Source organism: Taudactylus pleione, unplaced genomic scaffold (genome assembly GCF_031769625.1).
Source record: "Taudactylus pleione unplaced genomic scaffold, aTauple2 ptg000296l, whole genome shotgun sequence".
Taxonomy (NCBI): Eukaryota; Metazoa; Chordata; class Amphibia; order Anura; family Myobatrachidae; genus Taudactylus; species Taudactylus pleione.
In genome coordinates this window covers 10,865,979-10,888,404 of record NW_028284698.1, presented here as the reverse complement: position 1 = coordinate 10,888,404, position 22,426 = coordinate 10,865,979, and the positions used below count along the sequence as shown (strand labels likewise).

The following is a 22,426-nucleotide window of genomic DNA, read 5'->3' as shown; positions in this document are numbered from 1 at the left end:
TGTCAAAGTCAACAATCAAGAGAAGACTTCACAAGAGTGAATATAGAGGGTTCACCACAAGATGTAAACCATTGGTGAGCCACAAAAACAGGAAGACCAGATTAGAGTTTGCCAAACAACATCTAAAAAGCCATTACAGTTCTGGAACAACATCCTATGGTCAGATGAGACAAAGATCAACTTGTACCAGAGTGATGGGAAGAGAAGAATATGGAGAAGGAAAGGAACTGCTCATGATCCAAAACATACCACCTCATCAGTGAAGCATGATAGTGGTAGTGTCATGGCGTGGGCATGTATGGCTGCCAATGGAACTGGTTCCCTTGTATTTATTGATGATGTGACTGCTGACAAAGGCAGCAGAATGAATTCTGAAGTGTTTCGGGCAATATTATATGCTCATATTCAGTCAAATGCTTCAGAACTCATTGGACGGCGCTTCACAGTGCAGATGGACAATGACCCGAAGCATACTGCAAATGCAACCAAAGAGTTTTTTAAGGCTAAAAAGTGGAATGTTATGCAATGGCCAAGTCAATCCCCTGACCTGAATCCGACATGCATTTCACTTGATGAAGACAAAACTGAAGGGAAAATGCCCCAAGAACAAGCAGGAACTGAAGACATTTGCAGTAGAGGCCTGACAGCATCACCAGGGATGAAACCCAGCGTCTGGTGATGTCTATGCGTTCCAGACTTCAGGCTGTAATTGCCTGCACAGGATTTGCAACAAAGTATTAAAAAGTGAAAGTTAGATTTCGGATTGTTTAGTTTGTCCCATTACTTTTGGCCCCTTAAAAAGTGGGAGGCACATATAGAAACCATTGTAACTCCTACACCGTTCACCTGACTTGGATGTAATTAACCTCAAATTAAATCTGAAAGTCTGCAGTTAAAGTACATCTTGTTTGTTTCATTTCAAAGCCATTGTGGTGGTGAATAGAGGCCAAAATATGAAAATTCTGTCAATGTCCCAATATTTATGCACCTGACTGTATGTCTGTCAGAACACTATAATTGCGGGTGTTTGAAGGCTGGTGCAAATGCATGCTGATGGTGATGACTGTCAGAAACTAGTTGATTCTGATTGATTGGCTGACTGACCACCCATAAAGCTGATATATGCTTTCTTCCCTGCTTGTGTGTATATTATATGTTGTGGTGTGAGTGAGCCACGCTTAGCAGTGTAGCGTCTTTTTCGACCAAATATGTGACACTTGTATATCTGTGTGTGACTGAGTCAGTATACGATGCACAACAGAACCTGGTGATGAAAGAAGCTGCGGCTGCTGCATCGTAGCACTTTGTATACAGAACCAGACTCAGAGCCTGATTCAGCATGAATCGCTATTCTGCTTATACGCACGCAGCACAGTTGCTAATTTCAGCGGTGATATGCAAATGTTTACGATCGCAGCCTAACATAAGGACGCACACTTCCCCTTACTCACATCCGTATACTTTGTCAACATAGTGAAACAATCGGTAACATCGAGTAACATCGGACCCAGACGCACAGTTAAGGCAGGTCAGACCTCATTCAGGAATTGCTTACTTCAGCGCACGCTATGAGACCTTAGGCTTGCTGTGTGTGGTATCGCAGTGGCTAATTTATGCACGCCCCTGCAATGCCGTCCCAACGCACTGGCACACCTATGTTCGCCCGACCACCCCCCCCTCCGTCACCACCTACAAACGGCACTTGCTGTCAATTATTCTGCCCTGGGTCTGCGTAGCCTCTGTGATCGCAGTTCTGATCGCAGTGGCCAGCTTGCGCACGCGCACTACAATGCCTACGCATGCGCAGTACAGAACAATGGGCCAATTGCGTGCTTATAAGAAACTGCGATCCTTGCTGAATCAGGCCCTCAGTCACACACAGATATACGAGTGTCGCATATCAAATTAATCAGTGATGTCTCATGAAGTGATTAGGTGCATTGTACTGACAGTAAAACCCATTCTTCAGGCAAAAAGATGCTCAATGCAAGCCAAGTCGCACAGGACCTGGTGCGCAGAGAAGGGTTGTTTGGCGCGACTGTAGCAATAGTGTATGAGGACACATCTGTATGTACATTTCCCCTCATGTTAGTCAGCACTGTAACTTAGGGCCTGATTCAGCAGCGGATGCTAATGCAATCGCAGGTGCAAATATATGCTACTGCTTCCAAAGCTTACCCGAGCATAGGGACTGCTGCCTTCTCATATCCGTCCCATGTAGTGCTCCTGTGCAAACATCGGTAACACTGACCCACATCGGCCAGTCACGCAGGATGTAAAGCAAGTATGACCAGCCGCAAGCACTGCAGCTCTCCTGACATGTAGAGGGCTCTCCTGCTGCGAAAGCGATCGCAATGGCTAGTTTATGCAGGCCCACAAAATAGCGTTTAAATGGTCAGAAACACCTGCGTCTGCCTAACCAACCCCCTGTTACCTCCCCAAAATGCGGACAACCTGGCACTCACTTTGAGAGTGTATCCTATGTGTGAACATAATCTTAATGCACTTGCTGCGCATGTACAGTGCAACGTTCACACATGCACAATCACTCGGTCTGTGAAAACATCTGCATTGTGGGTCTGATCCACTACAGATCATAATATTGTGTACACACACAGTTCAACAGCGATAGCAAGCCACTCCACTGTGATCACAATGCAAACTCAGCACCACATAAGGACGCCCACTTTACCATACGCACATCCATAATACTTAGCAGACTAGCAAAACCATCGGTACAATCGAGTACCATCGGACCCAAACACACACTTGCACAAGCCCTGACCTTACCCAGAAATCGCTAACAGCCACGCACGTTGTGAGCCCTCACACCGCGTATGGCTTTGCAGTGGATAATTTATGCACGCCCCTGAAACGATGCGCGAAGGCAGTTGCACGTCTGCGTTCGGCCGACCACCCCCCATCACCACCTAGTGAAATTGCATGCGTATTTGCAACTGCATTCCTTGTTGAATCAAGCCCTGTGTCCGCTGTTGAATCAGGCCCTTAATGTGAATTTAGTGTATCTGAAATCAAGCTTTAGAAAATATAGCCATAGGTGATCCGAGGATGCACCCTGTACGCCAAGCCAGGAGACATCGATGTAGATTTGAGCCGGGCATGATGAAACAGGACAGGCGGCATTTCAATTACGGCGCTGTCCGCAAGCCAATAACAGCTAGCGGAACGGCAGCTAATCAGGAGGGGCTGCAGGTCACGGGAGGCGGAGCTAAGGAGTACACTCCAATAAGAGGAAATAACTGAAAGAGGGGCAATGTTGTCCGATTGATAAAGCCCCCACCATGAATGAAACAGGCGTCTTGGCACGGGGAGCCGCCATTGTGTACATTGTGTGCTGTTCTCCCCCAGCTGATAGAACAGCGTGACCGGTTCCCTCTTTCAGGTGTTTCCTCTTATCGGAGTGTATTCTTAGCTCCGCCTCCCAGACCTGTCCGGTTCTATCACACACATCATGGGGGGGATCTGAGAGTACACACATACAGTACCACTATCTGCACTCTGTGTGGTGACTGCACTGCACTTTGAACTTGCTCACTTGCTGGTCACTGTGGCGACACACACAGCAAGAAGCAGCGGCTGGACCACAGTATCTTCTTACCTAGTTATTTGCACTAAATTGTGGGGTATTTTAATTCATACAATAAATGCTTAGTTTATTATATATACCTGTGTTAGGTCTGAGTGCCGCTACTACTACTACTTGTCCCTGTATAAATACACATTCAGGCCACTGGGTGCACTTATATATCCCAACGAGAATATATAATCATATACTGTATGTGAACAGTTCTACCTACATATCTACACTGTACCTTAAGCAGTGTTCAGGGGTTTTCTCCCTGCCATCTTTCTCACTTGCCCTTGGGTTACATGGGAATATAGATTAGATGGTAAGCTCTACTGGGGCAGGGACTGATGTGAATGGCCAGATATTCTCTGCAAAACACTGCAGAATATGAAAAAGGGGAAGTGTCTCAAAACCATGACCCCTGTTTGAGAGGCCACGACCCCTAGTTTTTTTGAACGTGTGCCTGCAAAGAAACAGTAACACAATATCTGACACGGTGCTAAAACTGGGACCACCCATTACCAGATCTCTAGTTTCGCCTATGAACATACCCCCTATACTGCACTGCCCTGTCAGTGGGATCAAGGCTTTTTTCGATGGGGTCGAACAGTTATCCACTCTGCAAACTAAAGCATGGCTATTTGAATGTACCCACCCCACCCCTTTAACTCATTTGAATAATCTTGTCTTGCAAACAGAAGTCTCATTTTTGCACAACAGCTTGACCCCCAATTCAATATGTATGTGTTTAAAATAGTCCAGCATCTACTGTAGATGAAAGTTAGCCCATGGTAGCAAAAGCAACAGCACCGACCATGCATATAGCAATGCAACTTCCTATATGCCCAGAATGAAAAATCTGTCATGAATACAGTATTTTAATCCTCATAAATCCCAAAACAGACTACCTTTGTATTGGATAGATGGCTGGCTATAACAGTTACTATTTACTATCGTAAAATATTCAGTCAAACATATTTCCGAATCTTACCCTACCTGTTTTCCATCCAAAGTGTACAGCTTCTTGACCACTCCAGTCTCCAGTTTAATGGCATCAGTGATGTCAGTGAGAACTTGCTCAAATGAATGAGCCGTCTTTTTATTTAAAAGGACACGGACAGCCTTGCGTGGCTTTACTCCACTTCGAATGATAGTCACCAACTTGGGACGGACAAAGTCCTTGCTCTCCTTGAACTGACTGTTGTTGCAGCTACCGAGGGACTGGGGTGACTTAAGAGTGGCTGACGTCTTCACATTGACTGACCAGTTTGGGTTGACATTCTTAGTGTATTCCAGTTTCTTGAAAAAGTTGTCGGATGAGCAAACATAGCTTTCACCTTAAAGAGATAACAGACATGTAGAAAGTCAGTAACATGTACTTGCTTTTAGCAGCCTAATCCTCATTGTCACCAATAAAATTAAGCTTTTCAAAGGCACAAAGACTTTTTGTAACTAACAAGTAATGAAAAGCACAGTATATGTTCCTAAATGTTTATTATATCCAGTATGTACTCATGTACTCCCTCTGAAAATATTCTAAGTCCCTTGGAGGCCATATGACCAAATAAAGAGACAAAATCATAAGAGATAAAACTCTTTGGTGCCTTTAAAATTATTGGAATCTACAGTAAATGGCATTATTATTATACACACAAGCAGTGTTCTTAATACTGGAGTGATAATAACATTAAGCACCACATACATTACATATAGATAATGTACCACATACTTTTTATCATCTGGATATAAGACGTCATGAAGCATCTCTCTGAGGTGACTTTTAATACTGTATATGTTATAATCAGAGATGTACCCCCGTGTTTAGGTTTTCTCAAAACCACCCTCAAATGTTATGGCTTCGGTTTTGACAAAACCAATCTGAAATATTTTATTTCTCTTCTGCTTTGGTTTTGGATGTCTTTAAATTTTAAACATACTTACCGACTTTGCCAGGTCAGCAGAGTGGGGGCGTGGCGGCTGGGAAAGTGGGTGGTGTGGGGGCTGGGGGGGTGGAGGCACGATAGCGTCAACGAGGCTCCGCCTTCCGCTGTACAATGCAGAGAAAATAGGCATTGTATAGTGGATGGTGGGGTTACAATGACGCGATTCACCACGAATCGCACCATTGGACCCCCGGACTGCCTACTTTGCTCTGTAAGTGGACGGCCGCAGGGGATGTACTCGGGTGAAGGGGGGGGGGGCGCAGGGGGGTCCGGGTGGCCGGGAGCGACAACCGATTTTAGGCAGCCTCCTGGCCATTTTGGGAGAGTACGCAAGTATGCTTTAAAATTGATTAAAAAAACAGCTAAATTCAAGTAATTTGGACCTGTTTACGTGCAATCTAAAGCCCAAGATTTGTTTTTTAAATCCAAGGTCCGAACTTACAGCAGACACGAGACTCAATTCTCCTCGGAACCACAAAGTCAACAGCACATTTCTAGTTATAATTCACTGCAGGGGTATGTTTTTCCCAGGGCCGTAACTAGATATGAGCGACCGATGCCAACCTGCGGATGCTCCAGACGGGCACCTGCACAGTATATGGAGCTAATTGGGCATCCTGAGGATGCACAGTCAGCGTTGCACTTACCAGAGCTGCCGGTTACGCCCCCTCTGCGCGCCGTAATTATGTCATGCACTCACAGGGTGGGGCTGGCACAGAGTGCAATTGTGCCCTGTTATGGCTCTGGTTCTTCCTTTTAATACACAAGCTTCCTTAATCATTGTAATACACAAGCTTTACAGCTTCAGCTGCTACTGATAATAAAAAAATATTTCATTTGTCCAGCTACCCCCCCCACCCTGCCTACAAAATGGGGCGAGCTGTCGATAAAAATCGACAGCCACACCGTTTTGCTGCGAGCCCCGTAGACATTGTGTAGCAGGGGGCGGGTCCATTATGACGGGATTATGTGGAGGACGCAGCCAGGAAGTCGGCAAGTATGTGTTAGAGTATAGTCTGAAGTAATGATATCAGAAATCACATAATAACTAGAGATAAGCAGTTCGGTGTTACTCTGTACTTTTCGACAAATTAGTGCAAGGTCAGATTTATCTTGTTGGCTATCCAAAACGTGTAATAGCAGGATAGTCAATATCATTCGGTTTTCAGATCCAAACGTAACCGTTCCAAAACCGAACCGTTCATCTCTAATATAATAACCAATGACAACAGGTGTTATACTTGCTAAAAGTCAATTTTGGCAGATTTTTGGTCGATGTTGGATACATTTTTGGTCGATTTTCTGTTTCACACATTTACTAACAGATTATTTTAGACATCTTTATTTTAAATGATACAAAAAAAAATCATCTCTAAGTGAATGTGTGATTTAAACCCTGAAACACAAAATTGATCAAAAATGACCAAAATCGACCTTTAGAAAATAATATACCCCCCAGAATTCTCTCTGTTTACAAATATTATATTTGCAGGGGGAGTGGTCGGACAGGTTTGTAGGCGGAGTGGGGGAGTGGCCACTTGATTGTGTAATTCTGGCCTCGGCCCCGCTACACAATGCAGAGATTACCGATTCAGCATGAATCGCATCTTCTGCCTCCCCCGCTGCGGGGGTTTCTCTTAAAACTGCGGGGGGGCAGAGGGGTCGGCAGCAGTCGGGAGGCTTGCCTGCCAAGGAGCCAGGAGCAGCACCCGATTTTCGGGAGGCTCCCGGCCAAATCAGGAGAGTAGGCAAGTATGGCCTGATCCTAACCATTCCTCCTAGTGCTTAACCCCATACTCTCCTACTTTTGAAAAAGTATTTCAAGGAGATTGTGAAAGCAGCACCTATGAGAGCGCAGTAAAGTGGACGTGTACTGCTCAGGGCCGGTCCTATGGTTACGCGACCATGCAGAATTACCGCGGTGCAGACTGTGTCTCTGTGACACAGTGCACCGCGCCTGTAGCGCTGACCGGACGGAGTTCGGTCAGCGCTACACAGTGCCAAACACACAGTTGCCGGAGCCGGCAACTGTGTGTTTGTTTCAGCAGCTGATGAGAGTCTGTCAGACTCTCATCGGCTGCTGTAGCTCCCACTGCGGGAGCCATCTTCCGGCTCCTGCAGTGGGTAATGGGAGAGACGTCGTCATGACGACGTCTCTCCCATAATGCAAAGCGGCCCTGGAGAATGGTCGGGAGTAGCGGATATCGGCGGCGGGAGCAGGAGCGGGGGGTTCAGGTAAGTGTTTTTTTTTTGTTTTGTTTTTTATAACGTGTGTCTCTACTGGGGGGGGCTACAAGGGGGGATTACTACTGGGGGCACTTGAAGGGGGGATTACTACTGGGGGCACAGGAAGGGGGGATTACTACTGGGGGCACTTGAAGGGGGGATTACTACTGGGGGCACTTGAAGGGGGGGATTACTACTGGGGGCACATGAAGGGGGGGATTACTACTGGGGGCACAGGAAGGGGGGATTACTACTGGGGGCACTTGAAGGGGGGATTACAACTGGGGGCACTTGAAGGGGGGGATTACTACTGGGGGCACTTGAAGGGGGGATTACTACTGGGGGCACTTGAAGGGGGGGATTACTACTGGGGGCACATGAAGGGGAGGATTACAACTGGGGGCACTTGAAGGGGGGGATTACTACTGGGGGCACTTGAAGGGGGGATTACTACTGGGAGCACAGGAAGGGGGGCTTACTACTGGGGCACTTGAAGGGGGATTACTACTGGGGGCACATGAAAGGGGGATTACTACTGGGGGCACATGAAGGGGGGATTACTACTGGGGGCACTTGAAGGGGGGGATTACTACTGGGGGCACAGGAAGGGGGATTACTACTGGGGCACTTGAAGGGGGGATTACTACTGGGGGTACTTGAAGGGGGGATTACTATTTGGGGCACTACTACTGGGGGCACTTGATGGGGGGCTACTACTGGGGGCACTTGAAGGGAGGATTACTACTGGGGGGGACTACTACTGGGGGCACTACATGGGGGGGAAACCTCCACTGGGGGGACTACTACAAGGGGGGACTACTAGGGGCACTACAAGAGGGGGGACTACTACTGGGGGCACTGTATAAGCTTACTAATGGGGGCACAAGGGGCACTGCACAGGGGGGACCACTACCGCGGGCACTGCATAGGGGGGGCGCCAAAAAACCTACTCGCTTACCAAAAAATTTGGGCTAGGGCCGGCCCTGGTACTGCTACATCTGAGAGGCGTGTCATAGAACAGACTTACTGTACATCCAAATGTAAATGAGCCCCAAAGCAGTTAGTAAGATCTACTTCTTGATGAAAAACACACTGATACTTTTCAGAAAATGCATGTAGCCATAGGGATCATTGTGCCTTATAACCATTGCAGGGAAATTATACTAATGATCTTATTTGAACGTATAGATTGTTGTTTTTTTGTTATATAACATATTTATAATGGGGGTAAGGCATATATGTAATGTATCTATCGTCTTCTCATGGTGGTGTTTCTGAATTTTACCACATTTCATTTTTAATGTCCTCTCTACCAGCCAAGCTACCTAACAGACTGTTAGATGACAGTATGATAATAACCCTGCCCATCAAGCATGCTGCTTAGGTGCCGTACTTGTTTTAGGATTAGCCTTTGTTTCCCACATCTAATCTGTCTCCAAACCCTCTTACATAGATAAAAAAAAATACAGAATATGTATGCGTCTCCCATAAGACACTGCAAAACTTTAATTAATGCACTCATAATCTCCAGCATCGATTATTGTTATTCCTTTCTCACTGGCCTTCCTCTTGATAGAGTTTAACCCCCTACAATCTATTTTCAGAACAGCGGCTGGTCTAATTGTACTCAACAAATGCTATTTTACTGCAGCTCCAATCTGCCAGTCCCTTCATTGCTTCGTACTTTACATAAGACTAATGGGCCCATTTATCATTCAATATTTGAGGTAAAATCCCCGAAAACACACGTTTTCGGGGGTTTACCTCAAATACTAAGTATTCCCCGGATGTATGAAGGAGGGACTGCAGCAGGTATCTGCGATCACTCCATTGCCGCTGGCAGCCGCCTCCCCCATAAGTTTCTATGGGGGATGCGATGCTGCCAAATGTACAAAGTATTCCCGATATTGGCCCCAGCAGCTAACGCCATCTGAAGATAGCATTAGCCGCTGTAGTCTATGGGCACTTACAGCACATCAGCCAGCGGAGGGATCTCCCAGATCCCTCCGCCGGCAATGGGTGCCGCTCATGTGCAGTCCGCGGGACTGCGCATGCGCAGCAGCCCCGAATGCACTCCGGCCACATCGCAGGAACGGGCTCCTTTCGGAGCCCGTCACCCTGCATGTGCCGGTAAATACATCTGGCCGCTATGATCACATTTTGCAATGCGATCATGGGCGGTACTGCATGCCCTGATCGCATTGCAAAATGCGATCATTAATAAATGGGCCCCCTACATACAAAGCCATTAGTAACCCTGCACCATCATACATCTTTTTACTGGCTTGAAAATAACTTCCAACTCTACTTTAAACCTGGGAACACATTAGATAATTTTTTTAACAATTTGGCCGATTCCGACGGATTAAAACGACAAATCGTTCAATATTGTTTAGTGTGTACCCACTATGTCGGCTGTTGCACGCTCCCGTTTGGTCATCAGCTGCATCGTCAGGTCATTCCTACATGCAGCTCAACCTGACAAAGCGGCTGACAACACCTTGCAGCGGGATGCGGCAGGGGCCTACATATCGGGCAGTCGTGCACCTGATCGTCTATTGTGTACTGCCCAACCAATATATCGGCCAGTAGGCTGGGGGGTCGCCGGTCGCATTGCTGGGTATACAAGTCGTCTGTGTACCCAGATTAACACTCTGCCCAAGATCTGGACCTATCACTCTCACTCGTATCTTGCTACATTATATTTTTTGGCCTATACCCACCCCATAGAATTCCCACCCTCCAACAACAGGACTTTTCCCTGAGCCTCCAAACCTTCAAGTATTTTCTGAAAACACATATCTTAACCAAAAATTTCCAAGAAATTGTAAATATTTTTAATTATCAAATTATGTAAATAAGAGCTATTTTAACCTGATTCAGTATAATTGTATATATTAGCATATATGCAGATTTGTTGATACAATTATACTAAATCAGGGTTAAATAGCTATTAGTTATATAAGTTTATCATTTAAAACATCCACATTTTGGGGACATTTTTGGAAAAAAATGTTTTATACAGTTAAAATAAAACTTAATAGTGTTAATATAGAAAGAGCAGGGGGAAGCTGGACTGCTGCGGTACAGTCAGGGGTAGAGAAGGGAGCAGCAGCTTCCCTGAGCTCGGTCTACAGAACGTCTGTCTTCCTGCAGCCGCGTGGACAATCCTAGAAGGTTGCCCTTCTGTAGCCCGACTGGGCGGAGAAGGCTGGAGGAAGGTTGCTGTGGCAACAGAGGGGCTGGCTTGGTGTGCTGAGCCCAGCAGATTACCTTCTAGTAGCTGCTGGCAGGCGTTTCTGACAATCACATCAGATGCAACCATATCAGGGAAATCCCAGCTTGGCATAAACGCATCCGATGTGATACCACCAGGCAAGTGGTTAAAGGCAAGCTTATTAAGGGCCTCATTTATCAACAAGTTTTATCATTCACAACGAGCAATAAAAACCCGTTGCGTATGATAAATGATGCTTATGCCAATCAGCTCCCAATTGTCATTTTTCAAACAGATGATAGTTGGGAGCTGATTGGCTGGAGCACCATTATCATACGCAAAAAGTTTTATCACTCGTTGTGAATGATAAAACTTGTTGAAAAATGAGTCCCTTAAGGGTCTATTCATCATCAAAAGCATGTGAAAATTAAAATTTTTATATACTTTTGTAAAAAGGAAGTGTCAGGGCCATTCATCAAGTTCCGAAAAAGTATTTTTTTCGGAACTTGATGGTGTTACTGAACGCCATCCTGAGATGGCGTACAGCCCTTGATAATCTTCACAGGCTGCTGTTTACATGGCAGCCTATGAAGATCTAAAGGTGCCCACACACATAGAGATGTGTTCTCAATCCCACGATGTGTAAGATTTTCCCTTAACTCTCCCCAGGCAGCTCCCCAGCAGTCGTGGTCACGATTTGGAGTAAAAAATGTCCAATCTGACTTAAGATCTATCGTGCATCCAGTGCATTGTGTCCCAGATTGGCAAATCTGCCCTACAGCACGACAGATTTGAAGATGCGAGGTATGACGAGCGGGGACGCGTATCGGTATCATGATCTTGAGTGGAAATTCAGGATTTGGCCATATTTTACACGATTTGTCCTCAGGATTCGTCGAAATCGGCCAAATCGGGTAAAATATCGCTATGTGTGTGGGCAGCTTAAGATCTACAAAGCAGCCACTGCAGCACAGGGATCTATTCAGATCCCTTTAGTTGTGTCTCCTTCCTTACCCCCGGTCGTTTCTGGTTTCCATGCAGGTCCTCTTGTGCTACAGCTCACATCAGCGGCAGTGGCGGCCGCAGGTGAAGGGGTGTTGCCAGTGGTACGCTGGGATGGACACCGGCCAGGAGAGAGGAGAGTGGCAGGGGAAGGGATGTCGGTGTTGCGCTGGGATGGACAGTGGACACCGGCCGGGAAAGGGATGAGTGGCACTGGCGGCCGGTGGGGGATGGGCGGTGCGGGAGAGGACAGGCACTGGGGGAGGTTTTACATACAGCGGCAATGGCGGCCGTGTGGAAGTGTGGCGGTGGGGTGGGCTGTGACAGGTTGGGGGGGTTTGGTGTGAGAGAGGGAAGAAACGGGGAAGTGGCTGCGGGCTGGGAGAGGGGACACAGGGCAGGTGCTACAGGCTGGGAGAGGGGAGACATGGGCAGGGGCTGGAAGCGGAGGCTTTTTTTTTTTACAAAAGACGCCACCTGCGCAGCATTGGCATATGCACTCAGATCTGCTGCGTCCTAAGACGCAGCACCGATTCATGCAGCGTCCTTCATGGTGCCAGGGCTCCGTGCTGCATCCACTGGATCATAGGTCGGGGAAGAATGGGGGGCCCTGCCTGTTATATCTGTTACTGGGCCCCACAGTTTCTGATGGCGGCCCTGTCTACTCTCTTAACCTCCCTAAGCTATTCTATACAAATACCATCTCTCTACCTGGTTTACACAAAACACATGCATTCTCAATCTGTGCTCAAACAATCGAACCAATGTGCAATCTGTGGCATAACCCATGTTCTTCCTATAGATTCTAAGCTTCCTAGCACGGCCCGCTTACTTTTATGTCTGTTTGTTACTGTTTGTTCTGAATGCTGTAGTGCTGAGAAGTATGTTGGTGCTATAATGTATAGATACATGTTAGTGTTACAGTTCAGATTGTGATTAGGGTTTAAACTTTAAAGTATGTGAAAAGAGTAAAAGGACAAAAGGCTGGGAAAACTGAGCGGATGTAAAGCTGATTAGAAAAAAAAGGAATAGGTAAATAAATGGATGTTTTGGTGAGAAAGTGAAAATTAACTTCATGATATTTCATTGGATTAGTGATTAGTATTTTAGTTTGCCCTTTTCATTTAAATCACCATATACAATACACACAGTGGCAGCATCCATTTTATGGATTTAATGCAGCCTATAGGTTCGAGAAGATCAAGTGACATCACTACACTGGGGCACCGTCTGCTTAATATTCATGAGGCATGATTGTTATTCATGCAGAGCTGAAATTAGTGAGTTCATTGCATACATTCATTTTATTATTAATTCAACCCCCAAAATAGATGCTTTTACTGTGTGCAGGTGAAAAATCTACTATTGACTTAAGGCTGCACTGTAGCTCTGCTTAGACTAATATCCCATATATTCAAAGAACAGAAAAAAAGGTATCTTCTATCTGAACGAATAGTATATACCAGTTACACCTTCTACCTACAGTCACAGCTTTTTAATGAGGAACAGAATGCCAGGGGCAGTATGTGGAAAGCAATGGTAATCTTTAAATGTACCTTAGAAATATTTTAGTCATTGTTCTGAATGGCTGAAAACCGATATCTGGAAAATACTAGCATTATGAATAATAGATTCCATAAAGGTATAGTATATGTGTGTTTCATTATATACCACCTTCCATTTAAAGGCTGCAATTGTACTCAATGTTACCGATGTTTTTGCAGATTTGCAAAATATTACGGATGTGTGTAAGGTAAGGGGGGCATCCTTATGTTGTACTGCCACGGCATAGCGATCGCAGACATTAGCATATCTTCTCAGTGATACTGTGTGCGTAATCGCTATTGTGATCCGTACTGAATCAGGCCCTTTGACCTTAAAATACTAATGTAAGATATTGGTACAACAGTTTCACCTAGTCCACATTAGGAAAACAAGAGATCTAGCCGGCAACCATTAATGTATTGTAAGTCAGTAAGGTAAACCTAAACTGGTTGCCATAGAAACAATGCAATCTCTAAACGATAGTCCACACTGCCTTCAAAACGTGCCTGCAGCTGCAAGGCAGAGGTAAAGGACATGCAATTCTATTAATGACACATTTTAATGTTTGTTTGTTTTTTAGAAAATGAAGCATTGCTAGGTAAATAAGTAGAAATGCTAATTTTGAGATTCAAGCTACACTAAAATATGCCTCTTTTTTTTTGTAAACATTTCTGAAGGCAAGGAAGGAATTGTGACTGCTTGTAGGATTAGTATTGCCTGCCAGTCCCTCTAAACACATCTCATACCCATCCATTTTAATTTCTTTCAGCTTCTAGGCCTCAATGGGATTTGCAAATTAATTGAAGCGGTTTTTGCTTTGCAGAAAAAGAGCACATGCTTATCTAAACACCCCCATCATTCCAGCAGCCGCATCCTATTCAGGAAATCTGCACTGCGAGACAGTCATGAAATTCTGCCATATCCCTCTTGCTCTCATTTATAAATATATATGCTAAAAAATTCTGTTTTATACCCTCCCAGCCAGTGGGACCCGCAGCATGTTTCTCTTTAATGTATTCATATTTTTAGATCAATAACAGAGCTGTACAGAATGAGTTACTGTTTATTTGTAATTATAAATGAGAACGATTAATAGACAACGCTGCTAATTACTCTAAAGAGATGCAATGTACTGCCGTATTATTTTTAAGGTGTCCAAGGAGTATGTGTTTTTATATATATAATATATATATATATATATATATATATATGGTTTACTTACGGATGGTGTCCATTACATACTCTGGGGCTGTTGCAGAGCTGGGTGTAATTGGGTGTGCATTGCTGAAAAGATGGGTATACGGAAATATGTGTATATCACTCATATGCCAGGCTATACGCTTCATCATTCCCCTCCCATGCTCATTGCTACACTCTATGCTCCCTCTCCTTCCTATAATTACCAAACTCGTTATAGCTTCCCATATCATTCACTGCCCCCACACTGAGCACGGGTCTTGCATTTTGCTGAAGGTGTCCTTTTATGTTTATGAAGAATGCCTACTTGCATACTGCGGAACATCCGTAAGGCTACCTAATCTCGGGTGGCTATCCCAGATGCCTGGAAAAGTAGACAATTCTCCCGGAAGTCCACCCAACTCTGCCACCACCAACTTCTTGAATGAACTGGGCGATCCTGGTGGCTTGATGTGATTTGTGCTGAATCAGAGGGCATATTGACACATTGTCACAGCATCAAGACCCCTGCACCTCTCACTTATCTGCGCACCAGTCCCTGCTCCGCACACTTAGCTGCACATCACTCCCCTTACCGCTCACGTAGCTACACACCGCCCCCCCCCCCCCCTCCTCCCTCTCTGCACCACTGACCTGAGCTGGTCTAATAACTATACTAATAACTATACTAATAATATATTCATTACTCTATACCACCTCTACACACAATGGACGGGATACAGCAACCTGAGAAATGAGGTCAGACCCTCAAAATGCTGGTTTGACCGCATTTCTCATATGAACCAAGCCCAGAACTGTGAAGCACTCTGGGGCTTGGTTGTGGTGGGTAACGCCATCTTCCTGATTGGATTACCCATAGAAGCCTATGGGCTTCTATCGGGAGAGTGCTTTGAGCGTTATCCAATCGGATCCCTCCCAGCAACCCACGCGGTGCGTGCGTCCTTCTGTGCATGTGCCGAAGGACTCCAGAGGGGCTTCTGGGTCATAGACCCGGAAGTTCCTCCATCGCAAAGGGGTCATGCATCCCGTCCATTAACACCACCACACCACTTCCACACACTAAAAACAATGATCGCTTCTAAATACACTTACAACCACATGCTGAAAGCTACATATAGTACCAATTCAATCACATACTACTAACCACACCACCATATATGCTCATACTTGGCTACTCTAGCCGCCCGCAAATCTAATTGGCTTGTGGGCGGGTCTGATGGGTATGCATCCCATGTAAGAGGATGTAGTCCGGAAGCAGACGGTCTAAATCCCGACCGCCGGCTTCCAGACACTGTAATCCCGACGTGGTACTAATGACATGCGTCGAAAACTCGATGCCTGTCATTAACCAGACGCTGGAAGACTGACGCCCGGCATACCGAACGAAGGTAAGCCGGGCGCAGGCAGCCGCAGGGGGGGAGGGTTAGGTTTAGGGCTCCCGGGGGGACTTAGGGTTAGGCACCCCCCCGGGAGGGTTAGGGTTAGACTAGGGGGAGGGAGGGAGGGTTAGGGTTAGGCACCCCTGTAGGGAGGTTAGGGTTAGGCACCCCCATGGGAGACTTAGGTTTAGGCTGCGGGGAAGGGGGGGTTAGGTTTAGGCACTTACAGGGAGGGTTAGGGTTAGGCACTGCTAAGGGAGGGTTAGGGTAGGGAGTTAGGTTAGCGATACTTACCTTAGGATGATCGGGATTTTCACCCTTGCCGGGCAGCCGCTGTCGGGATTTGAACCGCCGGCCATGCGTCCGGCGGTAATACTTACCACACCCCATGTAAGGGGCATGCGTGTAGGTACAATGTTATGTGGGGTTGTTTAATAGACAACTTGGATGCTGGACATAGAGTTGTACTGATTTGATAATTATTGTATTATCAATTATTACTACTGATTATTGTGTCATTTTAGGGTGAGAAGGTCTGCGATGTATGTGTGGGGGTATTGTACATGTTTAAGCAAGTACAGTTTTACTGCCACCCCTTCAAGTACTATCTCCCAAAGTGGCCCTCGGACTAAAAAAGGTTGTTCACTCCTGGCCTCTATGTATATGTATGAAGTTAGTGGTTAGGACCTACTCTCCAAGGTTATTTTAATTAAAGGGATTATTCACCTTCTGTCATACATATATACATGCCTATTCTCCCGGTATGTCTGAGAGTCTCCTGAAATTTGGAAAGATTCCCAAACTACAGGGAGAGTAAACCATCCTGCCTTCACCAGTGAAGTGTGGGGGCTGGGGCTACTATGAATCTCTTTATCATGGCCCTGCAACCGGCTGCACAATGATGCGAATTGTTGTATGTTGTAGCAATGCAATGATAATGCCAATCGCATCGCCTACTTCGTCATAAATGCCCCTGGAACTTACCCTAAGGGATGAGAGACATTGAAATGAGGTAAATAAGCCTCATATAGATGCACATTGTCATAAGAAAGTGTGATGTTCAACCTTTATGATACCCGTGCAAGTTAAACTATACTGAGATTTGTGTCAGAGGCATTTATGTGAAGGTACATTAATGTCTTACAGTTATCAAGAACAGTATTTTCAGCATTCCAGGACACTAAGGGGTATATTTACTAAGTGAGAGTTTTTTAAAGAGGAGATGTTGACCATAGCAACCAATCAGAATCTACTTAACATTTAACTAGCACCTTCTAGAACAGGGGTTGGGAACCTTTTTCTGCTGAGGGCCATTTTGATATATATATCATTATTCACGGGCCCAGTGCAGGCATCTCCCTCTTCGTGTGATGTCACACAGGGGCAGGGCCACAATAGCAGGTGATTACAGCAATGCCCGGACATCCTGAGGATGTAAGGGCAGGAACACTCCAGGTGGCACTTCTGCATAGATTCAGGCTGCAGGGTGTCATTCTAGGCACCCTGCTAGCCAGATGAGGCTAGCAGAAAAAAGCTAAGTGGGGCAAGCCAAATGATTCCGGTGGCCTTATACGGCCTCCAGGCCCTGAGGTTTCCCATCCCTATTCTAGAAGATAATAGCTAAAATCTGATTGGTTGCTATGGGCAACATTCCCTCTTCTAAAAACTCTCACCTTAGTAAATATACCCCTAAGCATTAGAGTACTTACAGTAATAAAAGACTTTGCCCATTCTCTATGTCTTATCTGATATCATGATTAGAGAATACAAAACAGTGTCTTTTATACAGAAAAAAATATACACACTGCGCATAAATTATTAAACATGCAGTACTTTTAGTTACAGTTAAACAGATTGATCATTTCCGGGTTGCTAATTTGAATTATGATCCTTCAAGCAATATAGGAACACATTGTGGTGCAAAAGCTGTACCACCTGCCATTACAATGCAAAATCTGTCTCTTGCTAGCAGGCAGGGCAACCTTCCAGGGACAGGGATGCTGAACTGCCAAGTCAGCACAGATAGAGACAGATGGCCCGGGGTTAATGTCAGCTCTGAAGACATTGGACAGTGAAACTAATGAGTGATTACATGCTTTAACTTATATGGCCTTCAGAGTAACTTGGTTCTAAAAGAGAATCAACTTTGTGCATACCCTGATTGGAAGTTATTTTGCAGAAAAGTTATTCTTTTTTTTTTTTTTTTGCAATTATCACAAATTATTCTACAAACCCACATACAGTATGCAGATATTAAAATGTTTAAGCAAATAAACTAAGCTAATAGTGTCTAATCATGCTGCTTTTCTGGGCACACAATTTTATGTAGAAACTCATGGAAAAAGAACCAGCCTGCGTAATCTGTTTTCTGCCAGTGAGCGACCTAGACTGGAATTTTCCAATGAATGGGTGACATAGATAAGGAACAATGCTAGGTGTATATATAAAATGGAAATGATCACTTCCTCTGTTCCATTTTTACATTTGTTTAAGAAGTACAATATTTGACTATTCAACAGAACAAAATAAAAAGTCACAAACAATCCTACAAATGTATCGTCATAGTTGTACTGTACATCTATTTACAATGATTCAGCAGAATAGATTCTATGCAGGGGCATATTAAGAGAGGAGGGGGCCCGTGTGCACCGGTCCGAGGCCCCCTCCTCTCTCCCCTGCACCCGCCAGTAGACTGAAGGCTAACCGCAGCATCAGTAGACTCTGGCCACTAGTCTTTGCCCAGACTGTCTACTGGAAATTCGCAGGTCACTGGGGAAATGGCACGGCTGCCATTTTCCTGGCGATTTCCTCACTGCACATGCGCAAAACCCAGTGAAAATGGCGCGGCAGCCATTTTTCGGCATTTTGTGCAGAGCTGAGAAACCCGATGCGGGACCACGAAGAGGCAAGTATTGGAAAATATGGATGCAGGGTGTGCGGAGCGGGCCCCCCCTGGACCCAGGGGCCCATGTGCACTGCTCACCCTGCTCCCATTATAGATACGACCCTGATTCTATACCTCTATAACATATGGGGCCTGATTCAGAGGTGGACGCTATGCCGATATCCGACGCAGTGGAGCGTCTTTCTGCTACTACGCATGTGTCTAAGTCGTTTCGGCATTTGCATAAAGTCGTAGACGGGCGATCTCCAATATATGCAGATTCGGCTGCATTCGACTCAGGATCAGCCCTACATAATCTTAGCATCTTTGTAAACTAGACAAACAAGCCTTATTATGGCTATATGCATCATTGTTTGTCCTATATAATTATTGTACAAGTATAGGCAGTATAAGCTATTGATCACTATAAGGAATGCATTGGCTATGCTTGCTGCATGTATGCACTATAGTGATGATTAAATCACTACTAGGGTCCGCTTATATTTTGTACACAATTCAGGGTAACTTCCAACACTCCCCATCTCCACTCCCTCTTTGTGTCTGCCCATTTCCTAGACTGAAAGCTCTAGCGAGCAGGGCCCTCTTCCCTCTATTTTCTCGACATAATTTTATACATGGCTTTTCACTCGCTATTGGCTCCAAAGTTTTTCTTATAGCTTTTAAAGTAATTTACGTAATTTAGTGAAATGTGACAGACCTACCTTGGTCTATGAGAAACATGAGGAAGTCATAGTAAGTGTTGAAAGTGTTCACCATTAGCATCCAGGTCAGCTGTTCACCACCCTAGTGAGCAGCGCAGTCCAAAATTCAAATGTGAGGATGGCACCCTGGTATGGTTCCCCTATTTGAATTTAGGACTGTGCTGCAGCCCCATCTCTGGAGGTATTCCTGCTTCTGACACTGGTGTTGTGTACTGAGGCCTCCACATTCATCGTGTCTGTGTGTGTTGAGCAGGGCCGGCTCGAGGCATGTTCAACCAGTGTGTCGAACAGGGACGCCACCCCATAGAGGGTGCACCCCTCCCAGCCATTCCCGTTTTCAGCGGGACAGTCCTGTTTTTCGGGCACTGCCCCGCTGTTCCAATCGCAGAACGAAGTGTTCTGCGGGAGGTTGGGCACCTCCACCACCGCAGCTGTGCAGCGGTGCCGGCCCCAGAGAAAAAGAATGGACGCCGCGCCCATGTGCATGGTATCCATTCAGTGCAGGAAGAGAGCTGGGCGCAGCTACTGATGTAGTGGTGGGCTCGTTCCCAGCCTGACGTTAACAGGAGGCGTGCCATAAGGGCCCGCCCCAAATAACATCATTTAGGGGAAGTGGCCTATGGTAAGTAGACCATGCCCCCATTTTCGGTAGCACGCAGCAAAGCCACGCGCAGGTAATGGGCGCATGAGTCCCGTCCTGCACAGGGTGCGGCTCCCCCTGGAGCCAGCCCTGGAGTTGAGAGAAAACATTCAGCGGTAAATTGAGACTGTAGTATTTACTAAAGTGCAGGTTTTTAGAAGTGGAGATGTTGCCCATAGCAACCAACCAAATTTAAGCTATTATCTTCTAGAAGATGCTAGATAAATGTTAAGTAGAATCTGATTGGTTGCTATGGGCAACATCTCAACTTCTAAAAAGCTGCACATTAGTAAATATACCCCTGTGACTCCCAATATGTTGGTTAAAACCTTCCATAACATGGAGCGATGTGTTCAAGCTGGCCTGGATGCTAATGGCGAACACTTTCAACACTTGCTATGCAGGGGCGTATTAAGAGAGAAGTGTGCATTCCCCTTCCAGGGCCCCCTCCTCTCTCCCCGGCGGCCAGCAGCATACTGACGTGTCTGACTGCCGACCGCAGCATCAGCAGACTATGGGCACTAGTCTGTGCCCAGAGTCTACTGCACATGCGAAGGTCGCCGGGGAAATGGTGCAGCCGCCATTTTCCTGGCAATTTCCTCACTGCGTATGCATTCTCCGGTGTTTTGTGGACACCTGACGTGGGATCTCGGTGAGGTAAGTATTAGATAATATGGGTGCAGGGTGTGCACCGCATAGGGGTCCGTGTGCACCGCACACCCTGCACCCATTATAGATACACCCCTGTTGCTATGACTTCCTAATGTTTCTCATAGACAAAGGTATGTCTGTGTCACATTTCACTAAATTATTTCAATTGCAGACACAATTGGGAGGTATGTTCCACATGACATTGCTTTGTTCGTGAAAGGGGAGTAGTGTGTATCTAATAGTAGTGCACACAGAGGGCCTGATCAGAGATGGATGCTAAAGCGCTCGCAGGTGCGATTTCATACGCAACGCAGCAGCAAAACTATGCTAATGTTAGCAAAGATCACCTGAGTATAAAGATGCCCACTGCTGCCTTCTTACCTGTGTGCGACGATGCATACTTGTGTAAATATCGGTAACATCAACGCATATCGGCGGCCATCTTACCCTTGTGGTAGGTCTGCAGCCATGGGAGATCTTCTGACATGCAGAGCTGTGCATGCACTCGTAGTGGCTAATTTATGCACGCCCATGTAGCAGCGTTTAAACGGACAGGCACGCCTGCATTTCTGACCGCTCCCCGTTACCACCCCCAAACGCTGACAACCTCTCAGTCACTTTGTGATGGGATCCTCTGGGTGTCCATAATCGCAATGCGATCGCTGTGCACGCGCAGTGCGGCTTATATGCAGTGTTCAGTGAAAAAGAGTGCTCCTACTTTACTAGAGCACTAGGAAGGCTTTCATTCTGCCCTACTCCTGCCTTCTGTCTTTGTAAACCGCTTTGGAAATCTACGCGTCTCATCAATAGTGTAGAAGCACTTGCCACAGCAGTGGAGTCGCTGGTGTAGGTGACCCCAGTGCGGCAAGTAAACCCCCTGCTTGCCGGACGAAAAGGGGGCGCCGCTCGCAGGGTATGGTCTTATGCAGTGCTCCCAGTAATGCCCCTTATACAGTGCCTCCAGTAGTCATCCCCCCTATGCAGTGCCCCTTATACAGTGCCCCAGCAGTAGTCCCCCCTATGCAGTGCCCACAGTAGTGGTCCCCCCTATACAGTACCCCTTATATAGTGCCCCCAGTAGTAGTCCTCCCTATGCAGTGCCCCCAGTAGTGGTCCCCCCTAAGCAGAACCCCTTATATAGTGCCCCCAGTAATAGTCCCCCTTTACAGTGCCCCTTATAAAGTGCCCCTCTGCAGTGCCTCCAGTAGTGGTCCCCCTATGCAGTGCCCCTTATATAGTGCCCCCTATGCAGTGTCCCCAGTAGTGGTCCCTCATGTGCAGTGCCCCTTATATTGTTCCCCCTGTAGTAGTCCCCCTTAGCAGTGCCCCCAGTAGTGGTCCCCCTATGCAGTGCCCCTTATATAGTGCCCCCCTATGCAGTGCCACCAGTAGTGCCCCTTATATATATATATAAGGACAAAGACACACACA

The 22,426-nt window shown here is 46.2% G+C and overlaps 1 protein-coding gene across 2 annotated transcripts in view; it reads right to left on the bottom strand.

The window, feature by feature from the left end:
- DCX (doublecortin) overlaps window positions 1–22,426 on the bottom strand; it is a 142,919-nt gene that overhangs the window by 109,219 nt on the left and 11,274 nt on the right. For both annotated transcript variants that reach the window (XM_088482919.1, XM_088482918.1), the window contains exon 2: window positions 4,586–4,926. In XM_088482919.1, the coding sequence (XP_088339045.1) occupies window positions 4,586–4,926 (341 nt within the window). The remainder of the gene's footprint in view (window positions 1–4,585; window positions 4,927–22,426) is intronic.